This window comes from Phaseolus vulgaris, chromosome 9 (assembly GCF_000499845.2).
Source record: "Phaseolus vulgaris cultivar G19833 chromosome 9, P. vulgaris v2.0, whole genome shotgun sequence".
Classification (NCBI taxonomy): domain Eukaryota; kingdom Viridiplantae; phylum Streptophyta; class Magnoliopsida; order Fabales; family Fabaceae; genus Phaseolus; species Phaseolus vulgaris.
Genome location: NC_023751.2, coordinates 27,701,312 through 27,720,788, shown reverse-complemented (window position 1 = coordinate 27,720,788; position 19,477 = coordinate 27,701,312). Strand labels below are relative to the sequence as shown.

At 31.3% G+C, this 19,477-nt stretch overlaps 2 protein-coding genes across 2 annotated transcripts; both read left to right on the top strand.

Annotated features, from left to right (window-relative positions):
* Positions 1-399: 399 nt before the first annotated feature.
* LOC137821408 (protein NUCLEAR FUSION DEFECTIVE 4-like) lies at positions 400-3,003 on the top strand. The gene is made up of 2 exons (XM_068625992.1): positions 400-1,161; positions 1,695-3,003. Exons 1-2 carry the CDS (start codon positions 697-699, stop codon positions 2,844-2,846), a joined length of 1,617 nt encoding a protein of 538 aa, XP_068482093.1. The 5' UTR covers positions 400-696; the 3' UTR covers positions 2,847-3,003.
* A 10,798-nt stretch (positions 3,004-13,801) lies between these two features.
* LOC137820485 (HIPL1 protein-like) lies at positions 13,802-18,785 on the top strand. The gene is made up of 7 exons (XM_068624602.1): positions 13,802-14,492; positions 14,588-14,745; positions 15,255-16,055; positions 16,139-16,355; positions 16,531-16,709; positions 17,267-17,508; positions 18,250-18,785. The coding sequence occupies exons 1-7, from the start codon at positions 14,402-14,404 to the stop codon at positions 18,647-18,649; spliced, it is 2,088 nt and encodes a 695-aa protein (XP_068480703.1). The 5' UTR covers positions 13,802-14,401; the 3' UTR covers positions 18,650-18,785.
* The last annotated feature ends 692 nt before the right edge of the window (positions 18,786-19,477 follow it).

Sequence of the window (19,477 nt, the reverse complement as noted above, 5' to 3'; positions counted from 1 at the left end):
TATCCGTTTCTTCGATGAGAATTTGTTATATCTATTGATATGAATTTTCAAACGTCATAATAAATAGATATTAAGGATTCCTTTCAATTAAATGAACAATATTATAGTTTTCAAATTTGAATATATTAAACTTTTTTACACATCATAAAATATAATCAAATTCTAAACCAAACGAAATAGATATTTTCTATTTTTTTATACCTTTGAAAACATAAATTTCATTCATATTTTTAATAAAGTAAATTGTGTGTATAAGATGTTTTGATATAATTCAAATACTTTTTAAATAAAAGGTTATAAGAAAGAAAGAATGGCAGAAATAAACAAGCACTATAGATTAAAAATGCAAACATAAAATAAATGGTTAGTGAAAATAAATGGCAATGAAACATATTTGTATTTTATATTTTTCAAATTTAATTTATATTAAGCAAAGAATACTTTCAAATTTAACAATAAAAAAAATAAAAAAATAATGAATTATACAGTCCAAAAATTAAATTTAAATTTTTTTATAACTAAAAGTAGGTTTTAAATTATATAATCTAAAAAAGTGACAAGTAGGTACAGCTGGCTGATGAACAGTATCCCACGTGTCCTTACTAGAGAGAATCATAAAAAACGTAAGAAAATGAAAAACTGTGATTCTGATGGTAAAGGTAGCGAGAAATTGTGAAAGTGAAGCAACTTATCTGAATGGAGTTTGCGAACTTCAATCTCTACCTTAACTCCAAGTGGGTATCAACGGTGGCGAGCATATGGATTCAATGCACCAGCGGCTCACTCTATACTTTCTCCATCTACTCCCAAACTCTAAAGTCCACTCAACACTACGATCAGTCAACGCTCGACCTTGTCTCCGTCTTCAAGGACATCGGAGTCAACGCCGGAGTCCTCTCCGGCCTCCTCTACGACTTCCTTGCTCGCACAACCACAACCGGACCATGGATCGTACACTTCTTGGGCTCGGCCCAGTGCTTCTTGGGCTATTTTCTCATGTGGGCCGCCGTCGCCGGCCTCTTTCCACCCGTCCCCGTCCCTGTCATGTGCCTCTTCATGCTGGTGACAGCCCACGCTCAGAGCTTTTTCAACACCTCCAACGTTGTCACCGGCGTGCATAATTTCCCTCACAACAGCGGCACCATTATCGGCATTTTGAAGGTTTTGTTTCTTCTGTTTATGTCTTTTTAAACAAGTGATAATTAAATGTAACAATTAAAATAAGAACACTTTGTTTCTTTAAATCTTAAGGCTAATACTCTTTACTTATTTTACCACCCTAACTCTTTATTTTCCATAAACATGTATTCATGTTAATATTGTAAATTTTATACACTCTTCTATTTCCATCTTTTCCTCTTCCATAACATGGACTACAATTATTCTTTCTAAGATTAAGAAGGAAGTTGTCAGGGTAATATACATCTTCTTCTTAATTATGTTGTTATGATTTTAGAGTTTTTTTTATATAATCTAAGTTGTTTTACTTTCAAATAAGTGTTTTTTGTTTCTATTTTGTTAGATAAGTATAGTTAGTCACGCCCACCAAAAATGCAAGACCTCACTCTAGATTATAGGATTGTTGGAGATCATATTCGATTAGACACTTTGTACACTAAACAGTATGCTCCTTTGATCCTTGGTGTCTAGCATTTTGTTCAAGTTTGGCCATTGGGTTTTTCCTCTTTTGATAGGGATTTCTTGGTCTGAGTGGAGCAATATTAATTCAAGTGTACAAAACAATATTCAACAACAAGCCTGTGTCATATCTTCTGATGCTAGCACTCTTGCCACCTATAAATACTTTGCTGCTTATGTGGTTTGTAAGAATCCACAACACTCGTGAGGATGAAGAAAGGAAGTATTTGAATATATTTTCTTTCATGGCTCTGGTTGTTGCTGCATACCTTATGGTTGTTATAATTGTAGAGAACATCTTTAGCCTGCAATTATTGGTGCGTATCGCTATATTTGTTGTTCTTGTGTTGTTGCTTGCCTCATTTCTCTGCATTGCATTTAAAGCACAAGAAAAGTACCCGGGTAGAAGAAGTTTAGAAAATTTGCTGGATGAAAGGTCACAACTAATTGTGGAGGCAAACTCTCTGGACACTGCTGAAAAGGTGGATGCAAGGCCAGATTCTTTGAACAATCAAAGGACTAATTTGCAACAAGGAGAAAACCTGAATCTTTTCCAAGCAGTGAAAACTGTGAACTTTTGGATTTTGTTTATTTCTATTGCTTGTGGTATGGGATCAGGACTTGCAACTGTGAATAATTTGGGCCAAATAGGGGAATCTCTTGGTTATACTAGCCATGAGACAGGTTCCTTGGTTTCTTTGTGGAGCATTTGGAATTTTCTTGGTCGCTTTGGAGGTGGTTATGTGTCAGATTATTATTTGCACACAAGAGGATGGGCAAGACCTTTATTCATGGTAATCACTTTAATGGTCATGAGCGTTGGGCATGTGGTGATTGTTTGTGGACTTCCAGGTGCCCTATATGCTGGTTCAATATTGGTGGGTATTTGTTATGGCTCTCAGTGGTCCCTAATGCCCACACTCACTTCTGAGATATTTGGTGTTGCGAATATGGGCAGCATATTCAACACCATTAGCATAGCAAGTCCTGTTGGTTCTTATATATTCTCTGTCAGAGTAGTTGGATATATATATGACAAAGAAGCATCGGAAGGAAACACATGCGTTGGAACTCGTTGTTTTATGTTTTCATTTCTCATAATGGCATGTGCAACTCTTTTGGGTTCTCTAACAGCATTACTTTTGTTTTTGCGGACCAAAAGTTTCTATGATCAAGTTATACGCAGAAGAATTCAAAATATTCAATGACAGTGTGGAGAGATCAGGTTGTAGCATAATGTGAAGGAATATTCAGTGACTTAAAAGTGATGTCTGTGCTTTTCTTTGGCTCTGTGTGTGTTTAAATGTTTAGATCACTTTCATTATTGTAATATGAATGGTTTGATGAAATTCCTGTTAAGTATCATTCTAGCCGTTCTTGTAAGTTTATAATTAATATCATAGTTTTCAGAAATTTCTTGAAAAAATTTATTTTCAAAACCATGTGATTGTTTGACATAAACTTCTTCTATAGATCCATTTTAAAAAGGAGCTTTTGACATCCATTTGGTAAAGTTTTATAATTTTTTTAAGACAACAAAGACTAACAAGATTCTTATTAATTCTAGTTAAGCAATAGGAGCAAATGTTCTAGTAAAATTAATACATTCCTGCTAATTGTAGACATGTGCTACCAATTTAGCTATATTTCTGCTAATGGTAGACATGTGTTATCAATCTGGCTATATTTTTTACCACCTTACCATTTTTGTTCAGTTTGTTTTGAAAATTCATCTTATACTTCTTATATTTGATCAAACTGATAGGGATCTTAAAGACCAAACTTCATTGTGAATTGTTTCATCTTTTCCTCCATTGTCAAAATTCAGTTTTTTTGGGTTAGAGCTTCCTATATATTCTTGGGTTCTATCTGAGATATCATAGCCTTAACCGCTTCATTTCAGAAAGATGATTTGGTTCTTACACCGTCATTTCTTTCTTCCATGATCTCACCATGGGGTGAGAAGAGATGTATCTTCACTCCTTGTGATTTGTATGACTTAATTGATTGGATTCGAATAGTCCTTCGTCTGATGCTTCGACCTCATCTGATACATTGTTTTCGTCTAATCCTTTTATAGCATCAACGTATGAATCTTCGTCGATAATATGAAAATCTGCAAAATCACTTTCAAGATCTGATAGCCTCCTATCCGTATGAGAAAACTCGCTAAATTTAACATTTATGATTTTCTTTACTTGTTAAATCATTATAAGGGAGTAGTTCAACTCTATCCCGGATGTCATGTTTGAGGTTACTTTGGAACCTAGTCATAAGTATCCTAGGTTCTTCTCTAATCTCCGTCTAGTAACAACCTCATCTTTTGTTTGTACTCTTTTAAACTCATTTCTTTTTGTCGGTCTCTTTGGAGATTATCCATTAACTTCCTACTATAGTATGAAGGTACATGTCTTTTTCTCAAAATTGCTTTAAGCTCATTCCAGTACTGAATTTGGGGATTATTGTGAATCCTAAGGTTTCTAACTAAAGATGTTTATTATTAATTGTCCCTAAAAACTTAAAATATCTAGGAATACTCTTCTTTCATGGTCAACTTGGTGGCCCTAAAAAATATACCTTCATCTCCGAGTCTAAATATTCTTTTGCATCCTTTTTGCCATAGAATGAGGGAAGGTTTGACCTTAGGTTCCTTAGGAAAGGTGGGATGTCTGGGCATATGATGCCTAGGGGGTTCTTGGTAGTAGTTAACATTGTGATGACTACTAAACAACCCCATCCCTTTGAAAATAAGGATCATCATGATAGTTCCTTCTCTTACTAAACCACTCTCCAGTTTGCTCTTAGGTTTTTCTTAACTCTTCATGAATTGATCAAACATGTCCTTCAACTTAGTTATCTCATGATCGGGCTTAGCCCATGACCTCACAGCCCCCTAGCTTCAAGCGTAAGCCAATGATGCTAATAAGTTCGTTGGTATTGCTTGATTTCACCTTTCAACTGACTTCCGATAGTGGATCAAACTTGGGCTCGACACTTCTTTTAACCGCAATAGATATAATTTAAAACTTACAAACTAGAACAAGTGAGATCGACATTTCTTTCACAAACTGGACCAAGCGAGGTGTCGACATTTCCTTTACCTGTTATAGATGTAATTTAAAACTTTCAAACTGGAACGAGTGAGATTGACATTTCCTTCACAAATTGGACTGAGCAAGGTCGGCATTTCCTTCACCTGGTAGGTTGGCATTTCCTTTACCTGCTATAGATGTAATTTAAAACTTACAAACTGGAACAAGTAAGATCGACATTTCCTTCATAAACTGGGTCGGGCCAGGTTGGCATTTCCTTTACCTGCTATAGATATAATTTAAAACATACAAATTAGAACGACTGAGATCAACATTTCCTTCACAAATTGGATCGAATGAGGTCGACATTTCCTTCACAAACTGGACCAAGCAAGGTCGACATTTCCTTCACCTGGTAGGTTAGCATTTCCTTTACCTGCTATAAATGTAATTTAAAACTTACAAAATGGAACGAGTGAGATTGACATTTCCTTCACAAATTGGACCGAGCAAGGTCGACACCATACCAAGTTAAGACTTGTGCATGAGTTTTCTTCAGGTCAAGTTAAGACTTGTATGTGGTCTTCATTGAATTGGACCGAACAAGGTCGAAACCACACCAAGTTAGGACTTGTGCATAGTTTTTCTTCACGCTAGGTTAGGACCTGTACATGGTCTTCATTGAATTGGACTGAAAGAGGTCAACACCCCACCAAGTTAAGATTTGTGTGTGGTTTTTATTGATTTGGACCAAACGAGGTCAGCACCCCACCACGTTAGGACTTGTGTGTGATTTTTCATTGATTTGGACCAAACGAGGTTATCACCCCACCAAGTTAAGACTTGTGTGGTTTTTCTTCATGTTAGGTTAAGACCTATATGTGGTCTTCATTAAATTGGACCAAACGAGGTCAACACCCCCCCCCCCCCAAGTTAAGACTATGTGGTTTTTCTTCACGCTAGGTTAAGACCTATATGTGGTCTTCATTGAATTGGATCGAACGAGGTCGGCACCACACCAAATTAGGACTTTTGCATGGTTTATTCTTCAAATCTTTAATTCATAACTTTAACACAATATGTTAAGATGCATAAAAATATATTCTAATTCATCATTTAATTCATTAGAAACAATTGTAACGAAGGTTATCTATATCCCATGTTCTCGGTATAAGACTTCTACTTAATACTGATTTTACGAGATCTCCTCTTCTCCATTGATGCAACATTAATGTCTTTGATTTGCACATACGGTATTAATGTCCTTAATTACATAGATCGATACCCGATTTGTTTATGACAATACCGAGTTCGGCTCATGATACCACAACTTCCAAATTGTCAAGCGATATGCTCCTTTTCCAACAACTTCTCTAACCTAATAGGGTTTTGTCACCAAAAATATAAACATCCTTATTTTTAAAAAAAAATAATTAAAATTATTTGGTTGGTTTTGGCAATTTCCATTTGTCAACCATCCCCAATTAGATAATACTTTAAAACAAGAGCTATTAAAAAGTAAGAACATATAATAAAATATTAAAGAAGCATTGAAACACAACTAAAAGAAAAGAGTGATGATAAACTAAGATTGGAAATGGAGATTAACCAATATTTTTGTTCTTGGTATTCGACCACCACTAATGATTCCAAATGATATGCTTCCCTTCCTAATACTCCACAAATGTGATATGGTTTCACTGAAAATGTTAACAACACATATGATAAACAAATGATAATTATTTTCATTATGCCACATTAAAAACCTTATAAAAACAGGATGTAAAAAATCTATAACAAAAGAGTATAACTTAAAAAACATGAAGGTTTGCGATATTTCACATCCAAGATTTGATGTATTATCTCCCCTTTCTTTTCTACCATCATCTTTCCTATCATTTTCATTTCTAAAAATGACACATGATAGTTTTACCTGTTCCACAGCAGGCGCCAATGTTTTAGACAAGAGAAATATCTCTCAACCATAGCATGTAGTTGAGGTCGGTTAAATTCTGAGATGGTCACTAGATCATATCCTTGCAAGCTTCATGAATTTTCTCCTTGTTGCATGTTGTACTTATCAGTCATCTTCTATCCCTTATATAGGGTAGTGCTCTCCCCCCCCCCCCCCCCCCCCCCCTTTTCTTCTTCTTGTATATGGTATTGTTTTGAGTTATATTCCTAAATTAATTACAATCTCGCATATAGAGTCAATTTCCATAATTAACACTCTCCCCTCTTTATGAGAAATAAATTGGATTTTTTTTCATTAATTACAGATATTGGCATTAAAACCGTTTTACCACATGATTGGGCTCGTCCATGACCTCACAACCTCCTAACCTCAGGCGTAAACCAATGAGATTAATAAATTCATAAACATTAACTCCAAATACCAATACATATATACTGTCACCCTAATATTTAGATCTGCCTATGACCTCATAAATCATAAAATATTTAAAGATTAAGGTCGATTGAATACACCATCATCACCTATACAAATATAATTTCATTAAAATAATATAAATATGTGATGATTTCAATAAATATATTATTTATTTCTTATCTCACTTAAGTGTTAGTGTGGTAATGGACAAATCTACTCGTTCATTCAAATACTAAGAAGCGGATATATATTGGATAAAAAACATATAATATCTCAACCCTTTTAACATCATTTTGACTTTACGAAGTTCATCTCAATTCTTGTAATAAAAAATTTTAACGAAAATTTGTTTTTTATTAAGTAACTGAGAAAATAAATCATAATTTGATATTTATTTTACTTTTAAAGGAGTTCGCTTTTTTTTTTTTACAATATCTAGGGTTTAGTGTTTAAAAATGATTTTAATATAACATGTTTAGGACTAATACATATTTTTTCAATGTTGAAAATATTTAAAAATAAAATAAAATTTAGGGAATCAAAATTTTAAATAACCTCAAAGGCATAAAAATATAAGTAGCCTATATAGTATTGTCGAAATAGTAATATAAAGTTTAAAATATTGTTTATTTAAAAAAATTCTAAAAAACAAAAATATAAAATATTTCACAACTATTTAGAATAATACAAATGCCAAATTCCTAGTTGTAAACAAGTAACTAGTTATATCTTTTTCTAGAGTTTTAGAATTACCAATTAACTAACAACTAATTTTATAAGTACTTACAAATTTTGAATTCTGTAAATTAATTTCAACTTCACATCTTTAAACTCTTTTTAAAAAACTGCTTTAACTATTGTATTGATACTGATAATTGATCGTGAAAAGGTAATAATTAATACTAAAATCCTGACGCTATTCTCTAAGATGATTTGTTACATATCTAAAACGAAATCATTAAAATTTAAAAGCTAAAGTATTTTACATGTAGCTTTCAGTTGTGGTTGTGCCACAAATATTGGTAAATTCACACTTAAAGTTTTCTTATCATTCCACTACTTTCAACTTTATCTCTTATTATTAATTATTAATTTATGAGCAATGGCAAAATATTAATTTATCCCAAACGTGGCCACACTTTTTCTATACTCTTATTGGAGACCGCATTGCACTGTGTCATGCATGACATTAGTACTGGTTGTGATGTCATCTGACATATATGCCTTTTTTATATAGGTCAATACCTATCCATGGATTCAAGTTGGATTTATTAAAAAAATATAGTGAATTTAAATTCAGTTGGAGTAATAACTCTTTATTATTTTTAATTATATGGGTTGGTATTCTGATTTTTTTGTACAATTAGAATATATTATAATGTTTGAATGGTAATGTTTAATTTATTTGTTTGTAGAATTATGTAACTTAACATTTTGGATTTTATTGTCTTACTTTATCTTTATAATTTTAAGGATGATACGAGATTCAGACATTTTTTTTCAAATAATATATTCGTGTCGAACATGAATATTAATAATTGTATGATAAGATATTTAAAAAAAATCTAAAATATATTTATATAGATTTGTATATCAAATTTTATATTTTAGATATTTTTTTTTTATAAAATTTTTTTGTTAGGCATCATTCTGCAACTTAACATCTCAGCTAAGCTGATACCTCAAGAAACAATAATTATCTGTCATCACATGAAAAAAATATTATTAAAAAAAAGAAAAAGAAAAAAAATACAAAAATATGGAAGAATTAGACCAAAATCCATATATTAACACAAACTATACATAAGTAGATTATATATACAATAAACACCCTAATTGTATTACTAAAAGTTGATAACTCCATTAAATCTATTTTAGTTGTATTATAATCAATAAATAAAATAATTAATAAAGCCAGTATTTAAATAAGTCAACTTATTTTTAATGTATCTATTGTATGACAGCTTGAATAGTTTGAATTGACAATTCAGGTTAATATGTGAATTCGTTATTATTATTATTGAAATATTATTATTTTATTTTATTTTATTAGATATTAAATTTTTAAATTTTGATTTAATTGTATTGTTTTTCTTATATTTTTTATAATTTAAAAAATATATCAATTATTATAATAAAATAAATAGATTAAAAAAAATTAAAAATTGACACGTGAGTTTGTCAATCCAACCTATTGATTATTAATTTCAGCCCATATAACTATTTTAATGTGTTAATCCAGTTTAACTTATTTTAATAAATCATAATAAATTATTAATTTCAACTCATACCAACCTTGAGAGATTCTAGTAAGTGACGATTCACAAAAGGTGAATTGATTATTTTTAACTGAATCCATTATATATTTTTTTATATTTCAAGTAAAGGTACCTCTCACTCTTGTTATATTTTGTTTCATCCATTTCCATGGCATTATTGTGGGATGGTCACATTTGAATTGCAACTCTTTATCTCTTATTCTTATTTGGTTAGTGGTAATGCAAGTGGATCCATTCGTATGAATATAAAATGTGAACGCAAGATGTTTCTATTCTTTACACTCATAAGAAACACGCCACCAAATAAATGTCCTCAACAAACTTTTGACTACTAATGTTCATAAAATTAGTAAAGAGCTAGAAGGTCAAAAATCTGTTTATATAATTTTTGGTAGTTTTAGAAAAAATAAAACTTAGGGTATATTTACTTTGGATTTTAAAATATTTTCTTAAAAAATGTTTTTTTAAGTTTTCAAGGTTTTTAGACATTAAAAGTATTTTTTATAATATTCAATAAAGACTATATTTATTTTTTTTAAAGTAAAGTTTGATGATATTCCTCCGAAATTTTAAAAAACTATAAAAATTAATTAATATTAAAAAACATATCAATTTTAATGCGTTATTTTGTTGATTAAATTTTTGTATTGTATGACTTTTATTTGTATAATAATAATAATAATAATAAATCTCACTTAAATATTAAGATTTTTTATTCCAATCAGACTTTTCAAAATTTCAACAGTAATGATAATATATTTTTACATCTAACTAATTATTTTCTATTATTCTAAGTTGTTTCCTATTGAAATCAATTTATGAGTTATTATATATATATATATAAATATTTCTCTTTTATATGTATTGTTCTTCGGCTTAATGATAACTTTTAAACATTATTTCCTTTAATTATAATATTATCATAACTGAAGTTCAGCAAATTGACAAATGTCATTTACTATCAACCAATGAGTGTAGCTATTAAGAATTATATGAAAAACAACAAATAAAAAAGAAAAAACAATAGAGAATTGTTTTTAAAAAAAATGGAATGCTGGAACATGTTAAAATACTAGAAAATTCTTATTAGATGTTTATATGGAAATAATTTAAGTTGATAATATATAAAAAATAAATTATATAAATTAGAAGTGATAAGTGATAAGTAAGATTTGTATTTGTATTTTTATAAATATATATAGTGATTGCCATAGTTTTCTTTTACAAAAATTAAGAAAAAAAATAAAAGGAAGGTGATTATTTACTATTTTTAATAATGTACGAGTAATCTAATTTCTAATATAAAATATTATTTTGTATATTGTAATATCATCCATGCTGATTACTAAAATATATTTATGGTTTTTTTTAATCATGACATCCTTTTAAAGCTTTTTATAAACATGCATAGTACTTGTGATTTTTTAAAAATCATAAATTCTTATAAATTTATAAATTATTTTCAAATATTGTGATTTTATATTTCATAAATATTTTGAGATATAAATTACAAAATCCTATTCATAAAATTCTTGCAAAAATATTTAAATTATTGCTATGTTTTTCCCTTTGAATTGCTTAATATTTTTTATAAATAAAAAAGCCGGTATTACAATTACAAGTTCCTATTGTTTAGTAAACTTTGGGTTCCTAAGTGCAACTCGGTGAAGACTACGTGTTTCTCGAGTAACGAACTTTCAGTTGATCTGCAATGAGAGAGGGAGGTTCATCTGTAAAAGATTCTCTGATGCTTAAGTCAGTAGGAGCACAAAAATAATGATAAATTCTTAACGAAGAGTTAAGAGTAAGAGTATAAAATAGAGTTTGGTGTGTCCTCAATGAGAGAGTTGTCACCTATTTATAGGTCTTGTTGGACTCAGACCATTAAGAAAAACATTGAATGATTATCATGACATATAAATGGATTTTATAATAGTAACTATAACGGCTAGTAATCTATAATCGATTTATGATCTGATTTATGTGTCTTAAACATAATATTAAACAATCAGTTATTGTCTGAATGTACTCGGTCTTAATTGGGGGTATGTACATAAGTTCCCACAACTCGGAATCCGAGAAGATGTACAAGTGGATCAATTTGAAGGATGAACGAGTTCAATTTAGACCCATTTGGATTTGGTTTTTAGTTATGCTATTGGTTGAGCGTTTCTAGTTCTTGATTGAACTTGTATTATTTTTGCTTCGCTCTTGGTTGAGCGAGTTGTTGTGTTCTTGGTTGAGTGTTTTTAGTTCTTTTATTGAACTTGCATTATTTTTCTTTGCTTTTGGTTGAGTGTGTTGTTGTGTTCTAGGTAGGTCTTCCTCATTTGTTCTGAGGGGATCCCTAATTGGATACTCATATTAAGAGTGTATGTCCGGATTTCTGTAGGGGTCATGGGAAAAGTTTTATCAGGGCCCCACGGTGGGGGCCAAATGCGGGAAAAAATGGAAGAAGATTTGTTCGACCTCAAGTTTGAGAGATAGCATTGCTAGATCAAACACCGCATTCGAAGTATTGTTCATTTTGGAGGTCAGTGTTCCGTAACAATTTTGTCCTTAAAAGGCGTCTTAGTGGATTGGAGGAGGAAGGAGTATAAAAACTACCCTTAGTCTCGACTCCTGAGCAATGTGGAATTATATTGGGCGTACCAGAACAAGTTGATAAGTGCCAATGTATAGTATTTATAATTGAGAAAATTGAACACTTTGAAAATTAATTGTTGCTTAATGTTAGAAAATTACCCTAATATGATAATTATTGAATTCGATTATATATTTTGAACTAGGAAACGAACTAAGAAATTTAATCACAATTTTTGTGTAAATTTCAGACGAATGTGAAACATTAAAAAGAAAGAAAGCAAAGACTTATAGATGGGATCACAAGAAGAAGTAAAGAAGGAAATTTAAAGGAAACATCTTGCTCAAGCTAGAAGATTTAGCTCAAGCTAAAATTATCTAGATTAAGTTAATGGTGCAAAATACTAAACTAACTCGGGCTAAAATTGCTCACTCAAGTTGAAACAACACCGAAAGATCTAATCTAAGCTAGGTTAACTCGCTTGAGCTACATTTCATTAAATAAATTTTGGAACAAAGTTAAAAACACATAAGTGAAGAGAGATTTAGGAAAGTAAGTGAGAGAAAAATAAGAAAACTTTGTTCTTAGGAGAAGAATTTGCTCAGATCAACCCTTCTTGTGCAATTCTGATCAAGAATGAAGATTGAAGAAGCTATTATGAACGGCTAAATGCTTTCAAACTTGAGATTGAATGTAATATACTCTGATCAAATGTATTTTTGGTTATATATATATATATATTTAACATTATCGAATGATGATTATGAATAAAATAATTTATTCATTTAAAAATAAAATTTAGGATTAAGATTAGGGTTGAAGTTGGGGTGGGGTTATGTTTAAGATTAGTGTTAGAGATTAAAGCTAGGGTTACCATTGAAGTTGTGCTTATAACTAGGGTTAAGGTTAAGACCAGGGTTAGAATTAATGTTGGGAGTTGTGATTAGGATTGGAGTTAAAGTAACAACAATAGTTAGTGCAGAGTTAGAGTTAGGATTATGATTAGAATTAGAATTAAGATTAAAATTAAAATTAAGATTATAGTTAGACATAAAATTATGATTAAAATTAGAATTAAAATTAAAATTAGAATTAAGATTAAAGTTAGACTTAAAATTATGATTAAAATTAAAATTAAAATTAGAATTAAGACTAAAGTTAGACTTAAAATTATGATTAAAAATAGAATTAAAATTAAAAATAGAATTAAGATTAAGATTAGAGTTATAATTATTATTAGAGTTAGATTAAAGATAGATTTAGAATTATAGATTAAAATTAGAGTTAAGATTAGAATTAGAATTAACATATTAGAGTTAACATTTAAATATGATTACAATTTTTATATTTACTTTTTTAATTAATATTATTATATAAATTTATTTAATATTTAATATATTTAATATTTTTTTATTATATTATATTATATAATCGATTATATATAATGGATCGTATGTTAACTTAATTCTATTATATATATATATATAGTTAACCTTATAATATATAATTGATTATATATTAGATAATTAATTATATTTAATATAATAATATTACAAAATTTAAATTAATAATATAAATAAATTTATTTTATATATTTAAAAATAAATAATTTATTTTAAAAAATAAAAAATATTAGATAATCAATTATATAAAAGGGATAATTGATTTTCTTTATAAATTTTATTTGTAATCAATTATAGCATATAAGAGATTGTAGCACATGCATAATTGATTATTCATAAAAAAAAAAACAAGGTATAATTGATTATGAGTTTTGGAAAATCAATGTTGTATGTTTTTTTGTCAGGTTTTGGTAAAAATAATAATGAAGAAAAATACTAATGTAAAATAACCCAGAAGGTTTTCTTCATCTAAAAGTAAGGAACCAAACACATTGGATCATCCCAAATCTATCATTGCCCGATGCAAACAGAGTGTTGGAGACTCTTTGAAAGTGTTTGCATATTCCATCTTTTCTTTTTCAACTTAGTAAATTGTTTTAGAAAATAAATGAAGTTGAAACCACGAGCAATAAATGAGGAAAAGTCAACTGCGGGGAGAAGAAAACATGTATAACTTTATATTCCTGTCCTTTTCCATCCGAGAAATTATGGTTGTGAAAAGGGGCAGGGCAAGGGAGACACCTAAAGGGTCTTTCTACTTGTGGTGGTTGAGGGAGTTTCTTTTTTTATTGAGCGTTTGAATGAAACCATGGGAGAGTTGACTAATGGAGTTCAAGACAATGATAGAAAGGGTTTGTGTGTCTAGAAGCGTTACTTTAAAAATGAAGTTTGATAGAGAGAGGTGAGCATGACAGCAAGAAAGTTAACAACCCAGAGAGCATTTTTCAAAACAATTCTGTTCCTTTTTTTCTATCAAGTCAACTGGCCTCCAAAGGTCGTATTTTTCCAATTGGGGTTCTTGGATTGAAGTGGAGATGATGATATTGGTTTAGGGAGCTTTCAACTGCTTTGGTGAAATGAAGGGTGTTCTTTCCATCAGCTTCTTCTTTTGTTGCTTGCTGCTGCTTTTGGACTCTTCAATTTCACTCCCTCTTTGCGTTGATTCCAGTGAGTTTTCCTCTTTTTTTCTTGTTTTGGCCAATGTTTTGGTCAATGGATTTCCAACCCTTTAGTTATTAATTTTCATCGTTTGTTTCTTGTAGGAGCACCCCTTACTCTGAACAAGACACTTGAGTTTTGTCCTTACAATGGAAGCACGTGTTGCAACTCCACAGAAGATGCACAGATACAGAAGCTATTCCAAGTGAACAACGTATCTGATCCTGGCTGTGCCTCCATTTTGAAATCAATACTCTGTGCGGTAAGATTTTGTGATTTTCCCAAAACTTTGTCTTTAGATAAGGACCCAGAAAATTGTCCTTTTTCTCTGCCCCTAAACTGGTGGTATACTCACAACTTCTTCACGTTTAATACGTTGCATTAAGCAGCAATCTAGAATTAATGAATACGTTATTGGTCTTAATTTTGAGATGGATCGAAACAAAAATCAACCCATCACATATCATTCCAGAACACCCATATTTCAGGTCAAATTAATAACTTCCTTATCATATGTTCATGGATGGATAGTGCACTTTACATTTCTTTAAGATCTAAACTTTTTAATAAAATTTCATGTATGGAAAGGGGATAGTTATTGCTGTAGTTCTCTTGAAGCTATAATTATCTTATCAATATATTGAGCTAGAGACCACTGTTACACTTTTCTATTCATAATAATAACTTCTTAAAGCAGGAATAAATAAAAAACAAGACATCCATATTGACTTCTGCCTTGGATTAATTGCTTTGATACCCTTTTGTTGGTAGAGGTGCGACCCATTTTCAGCGGAGCTATTTACTGTTCAGTCCTCAGCTAGATCAGTTCCTGTGCTTTGCAATTCCACTGTACCAGCAAATTCTTCTCAGTCAAAGACAGAAGTAGAAGATTTTTGTTCTGAAGTATGGAACACATGCAAAGATGTATCCATAGTGAATTCTCCATTTGCCCCTTCATTACAAGGTCAAGCAGGAGCACCTGCTCACGCCAATGCTACCAAACTCACTGATTTATGGCAGTCCAAAACAGACTTTTGCACTGCATTTGGTGGAGCATCTGATAATTCATCAGTGTGCTTTGAAGGGGAACCTGTCTCACTGAATAAAACTGAGACCTCTATAACTCCCCCTCGTGGCTTGTGCCTTGAGAGAATTGATAATGGATCTTTTCTCAACATGGTGGCTCATCCTGATGGCTCTAACCGGGCATTCTTCTCTAACCAAATGGGCAAGGTTTGGCTGGCAACACTTCCGGAAGAGGGATCAGGAGGAACAATTGAGCTTGATGAATCAAGTCCTTTTGTTGATCTAACGGATCAAGTTTATTTTGATACTCAATTTGGAATGATGGGCATGGCATTTCATCCAGATTTTGCTAAAAATGGACGATTCTTTGCTTCATTTACATGTGATAAGTCCAAGTGGTCAGGATGTAATGGAAGATGTTCTTGTAATTCAGATGTTAACTGTGACCCATCGAAGTTAGAAACTGATCATGGTGCCCAGCCATGCCAGTATCAAACTGTTATTGCAGAGTATTCTGCTAATAGCTCTGGATCTCAGCCTTCCTCGGTACACATCTCTTCACACATAGAAAAATAGTTTCCATTTAAGAGTTTTCAATGAATATACACCATGGTGTTCATGTTTTTCAGGTGGAAAGTGCTAAACCAACTGAGGTGAGAAGAATATTTACCATGGGGCTCCCATTTTCATCTCAACATGGAGGTCAAATACTCTTTGGACCTGATGATGGATATTTATACTTAATGATGGGATATGGAGGAGGAGCAGGTGATCCTTACAATTTTGCACAAAACAAGAAATCATTGCTTGGAAAGATTATGAGGCTTGATATAGACAACATCCCAAGTAAGTAGTGATCATATATATGGGGAGTGTATTTAGTGACACAAGAAGATCTAATTTTTGGAATACAACTAATGCACGTGTGCTCAAGATTACACCTTCTCATGCACTCCTGTAACGTGCGAACTTTTTTGTTACTCTTGGCTTTGACGTCTAAGTATCTATCTTTAATCTTCAGGTGCAGCAGAAATTAGCAAACTCGGACTTTGGGGTAACTACTCCATTCCAAATGACAATCCATTTAGCGAAGAAAAAGATCTGCAGCCTGAAATATGGGCCTTAGGAATGAGGAATCCTTGGCGCTGCAGTTTTGATGCAGAAAGACCTTCCTACTTTTTTTGTGCAGATGCTGGACAGGTTTGTGAAATGCGTATCCGAAAACAATTTTGTGGTCTGTTCCCTTATACAACCACTTTACACAACATTAAGGCATTGTGACTAGCCATGACCAAAATGTGCATTTCTTAAGTTAGACATAGGTGCCAAATTTTTCCGTTAGAGAAACTTGAGATATTCTTTTCCTTAAATTTTGATCCTTGATCATCTTGATTATTGAAAACTGTAAAAATACAAGTAACAAGCACCAACCTGACTATTACGATCCTTTAATCATATCTAGAATAGCTCTATAAAACTGGCTCGTCATCAATAGATCTTCTGTACAGTGATTGCAGAACTGTTAACATTCCAACATGGAGCCATTGACGCATTTATTTAGTATAATTGCATTAATGTTAAATCCCAAGGCAGGTTGAAGTTTGTTGTGCTTCAAGACAAAGAACTCTTAAGAAAGCATGAATATAAAAATGTATAACTAGATTTCAACTTCTACTCTATTCTTAGCAATGTTTCGGATAAAGAGTGTTACCAAATTTTGTGAGTGGAACATTCTCAGTTACATAATTGATTTTCAGGATCTTTATGAGGAGGTGGATCTCATCACAAAGGGTGGAAACTATGGCTGGCGTGTATACGAGGGCCCCTATCTCTTCCACCCTGCACAATCACCTGGAGGAAATACTTCCGTAGGTTCCATAAATCCAATTTTCCCAATAGCGGGATACAACCATTCTGAGTTAAACAAGAATGAAGGATCAGCATCCATCACTGGAGGATATGTCTATCGATCTACCACTGATCCTTGCATGACTGGAAGGTAAATAAGCTTCTTCCAAATAATGCAGCTTGTCGAATATATCATATTATAATTTTGTCTAAGCTTTTAGAAAATAATCCATGACAACTTCAGTTGGCATTTCGAATTTGAGACTTCTTGTGTTGATCATAATTATGATCACATTGACTATATCTTTCATTAATTTCTTGCAAGGTCAAAGATATCAACAAAACCACAACTATGACGACAATTTAGAGCTTTTATTTTACCTTAGACAAGTTTGTGGAGACTTAGTTCCTAGACTGACCTATATTGGAGCAAATTATCCCAAGCACAAACAGTAGATCCATTAGGTTGCAGTTTTCATTTGCTTTATATAAGTGATGTCTTGATCTCTTATATAAGTTTGTTCATGATTCATTAGTGATAAATTTTTTTATGAATCCACACATATGTTTTAGGATTAAATGGTACTAAATTCAGTTATTTTAAGTAAAGTCTTTAATTGTAGCTTGTGAAGGTAAAAGTGTTAGTTAGAAAGGAGATATCATTCACTCAAGGATGTGCAATTTACTTTACTGATATTATTAAGAAATAAATTTTAAATCTAACTCAATCTTATGAAATCGGTTCATAAAGTGAGGTTTGCACCCACTTATATAATATGAAAGGTTCTTATTTCTAATTGATGTGAGATTCCTATCAGATATAATTATATACCGCAAATTTGAGTACCTATGCAGCATGAACATTACTTACTATTGAATGACTGAATTTCAGGTACCTGTATGGCGATCTATATGCTGGTGCAATATGGGCAGCCATAGAGGAGCCACAAAACAGTGGAAATTTCAACAGCAGCAGAATTCCCTTCAGTTGTGCACGTGATTCTCCTATACAGTGCGAGTCTTCACCTGGAAACTCCCTTCCTGCTTTAGGCTACATCTTCTCATTTGGTGAAGACAACAAGAAGGATGTTTATATCCTTGCAAGCAGTGGCGTCTACCGAGTTGTTCGTCCAAGTCGTTGCAGTTATGCTTGCTCGCAGGAAAAGGCCACAAACACCACAACACCAACTCCTTCTCCTTCTCCTTCTCATGCTACACGTTGGAGTGTCCTCTCTCTGTATCTGCTTTTGCAATGCTCATTTTTGTTGTTGATTTTATTGGATTTTATGTAGGGTGATCTGATGATCATTGTACATTATGTAGTAATGGAGATTTTAAGAAGATGTTTACAATTTCTTCTGCTTTTTCTTCATTTGTGTTTCCTTGCTTTTGCTTTAATAAATGAGATAACTTAGCTGAGTTACAGAATCTGCTTTATATATATATTTCATTTACATATAATTAATTATCTTTAAAACATATTTAATTAGGTATAAACTTGCACAAATCTCTTCAGTGTTGCCTACAAACTTGTAAAATAACTCTCATTTTTTTCTGTGTTTTTCTAAAATTTATTTCGTATCACTTCTTCCCGTATTAATCCAAATAGTGATTTTCTTACTCTCTTTCTCTGTTCTTCCATCCAAATAAACACATAAAGAAAATAACATAAGTTGATAGGATATATGATGTGATAAGAGGAGAAAAATAAAAACAAAGAAAATGTGTATAATAGGTGTGTTTCAAAAGAAAAAGCATGTATATTATTATCTTTTGATTTATAATAGAAAAAAATATTTTATTTATAGCATTACTTTTATATGGGTTGATTGTAGTTTTTGATTTCTCAAATATTACAATTGCACAAAATGATTTTTATTATTTTAATTTATAAATTATATATATATATATTAGTATTAAAATAAATAATACTACATACATAATTATATGATGAAAAAAGAAATAGAGAAATATTTAAGAAAATAAGAAAGAAGAAGAGGGGAATAGGGCTTGTTTATATTTATTGTATGAAAACAGTGTTGGAGAGAGATAAGGACATTTCATTGTATATAAGTGGGTGCAAACCTCAACCTTATAAATTGGTTTTATGGGGTTGAGTT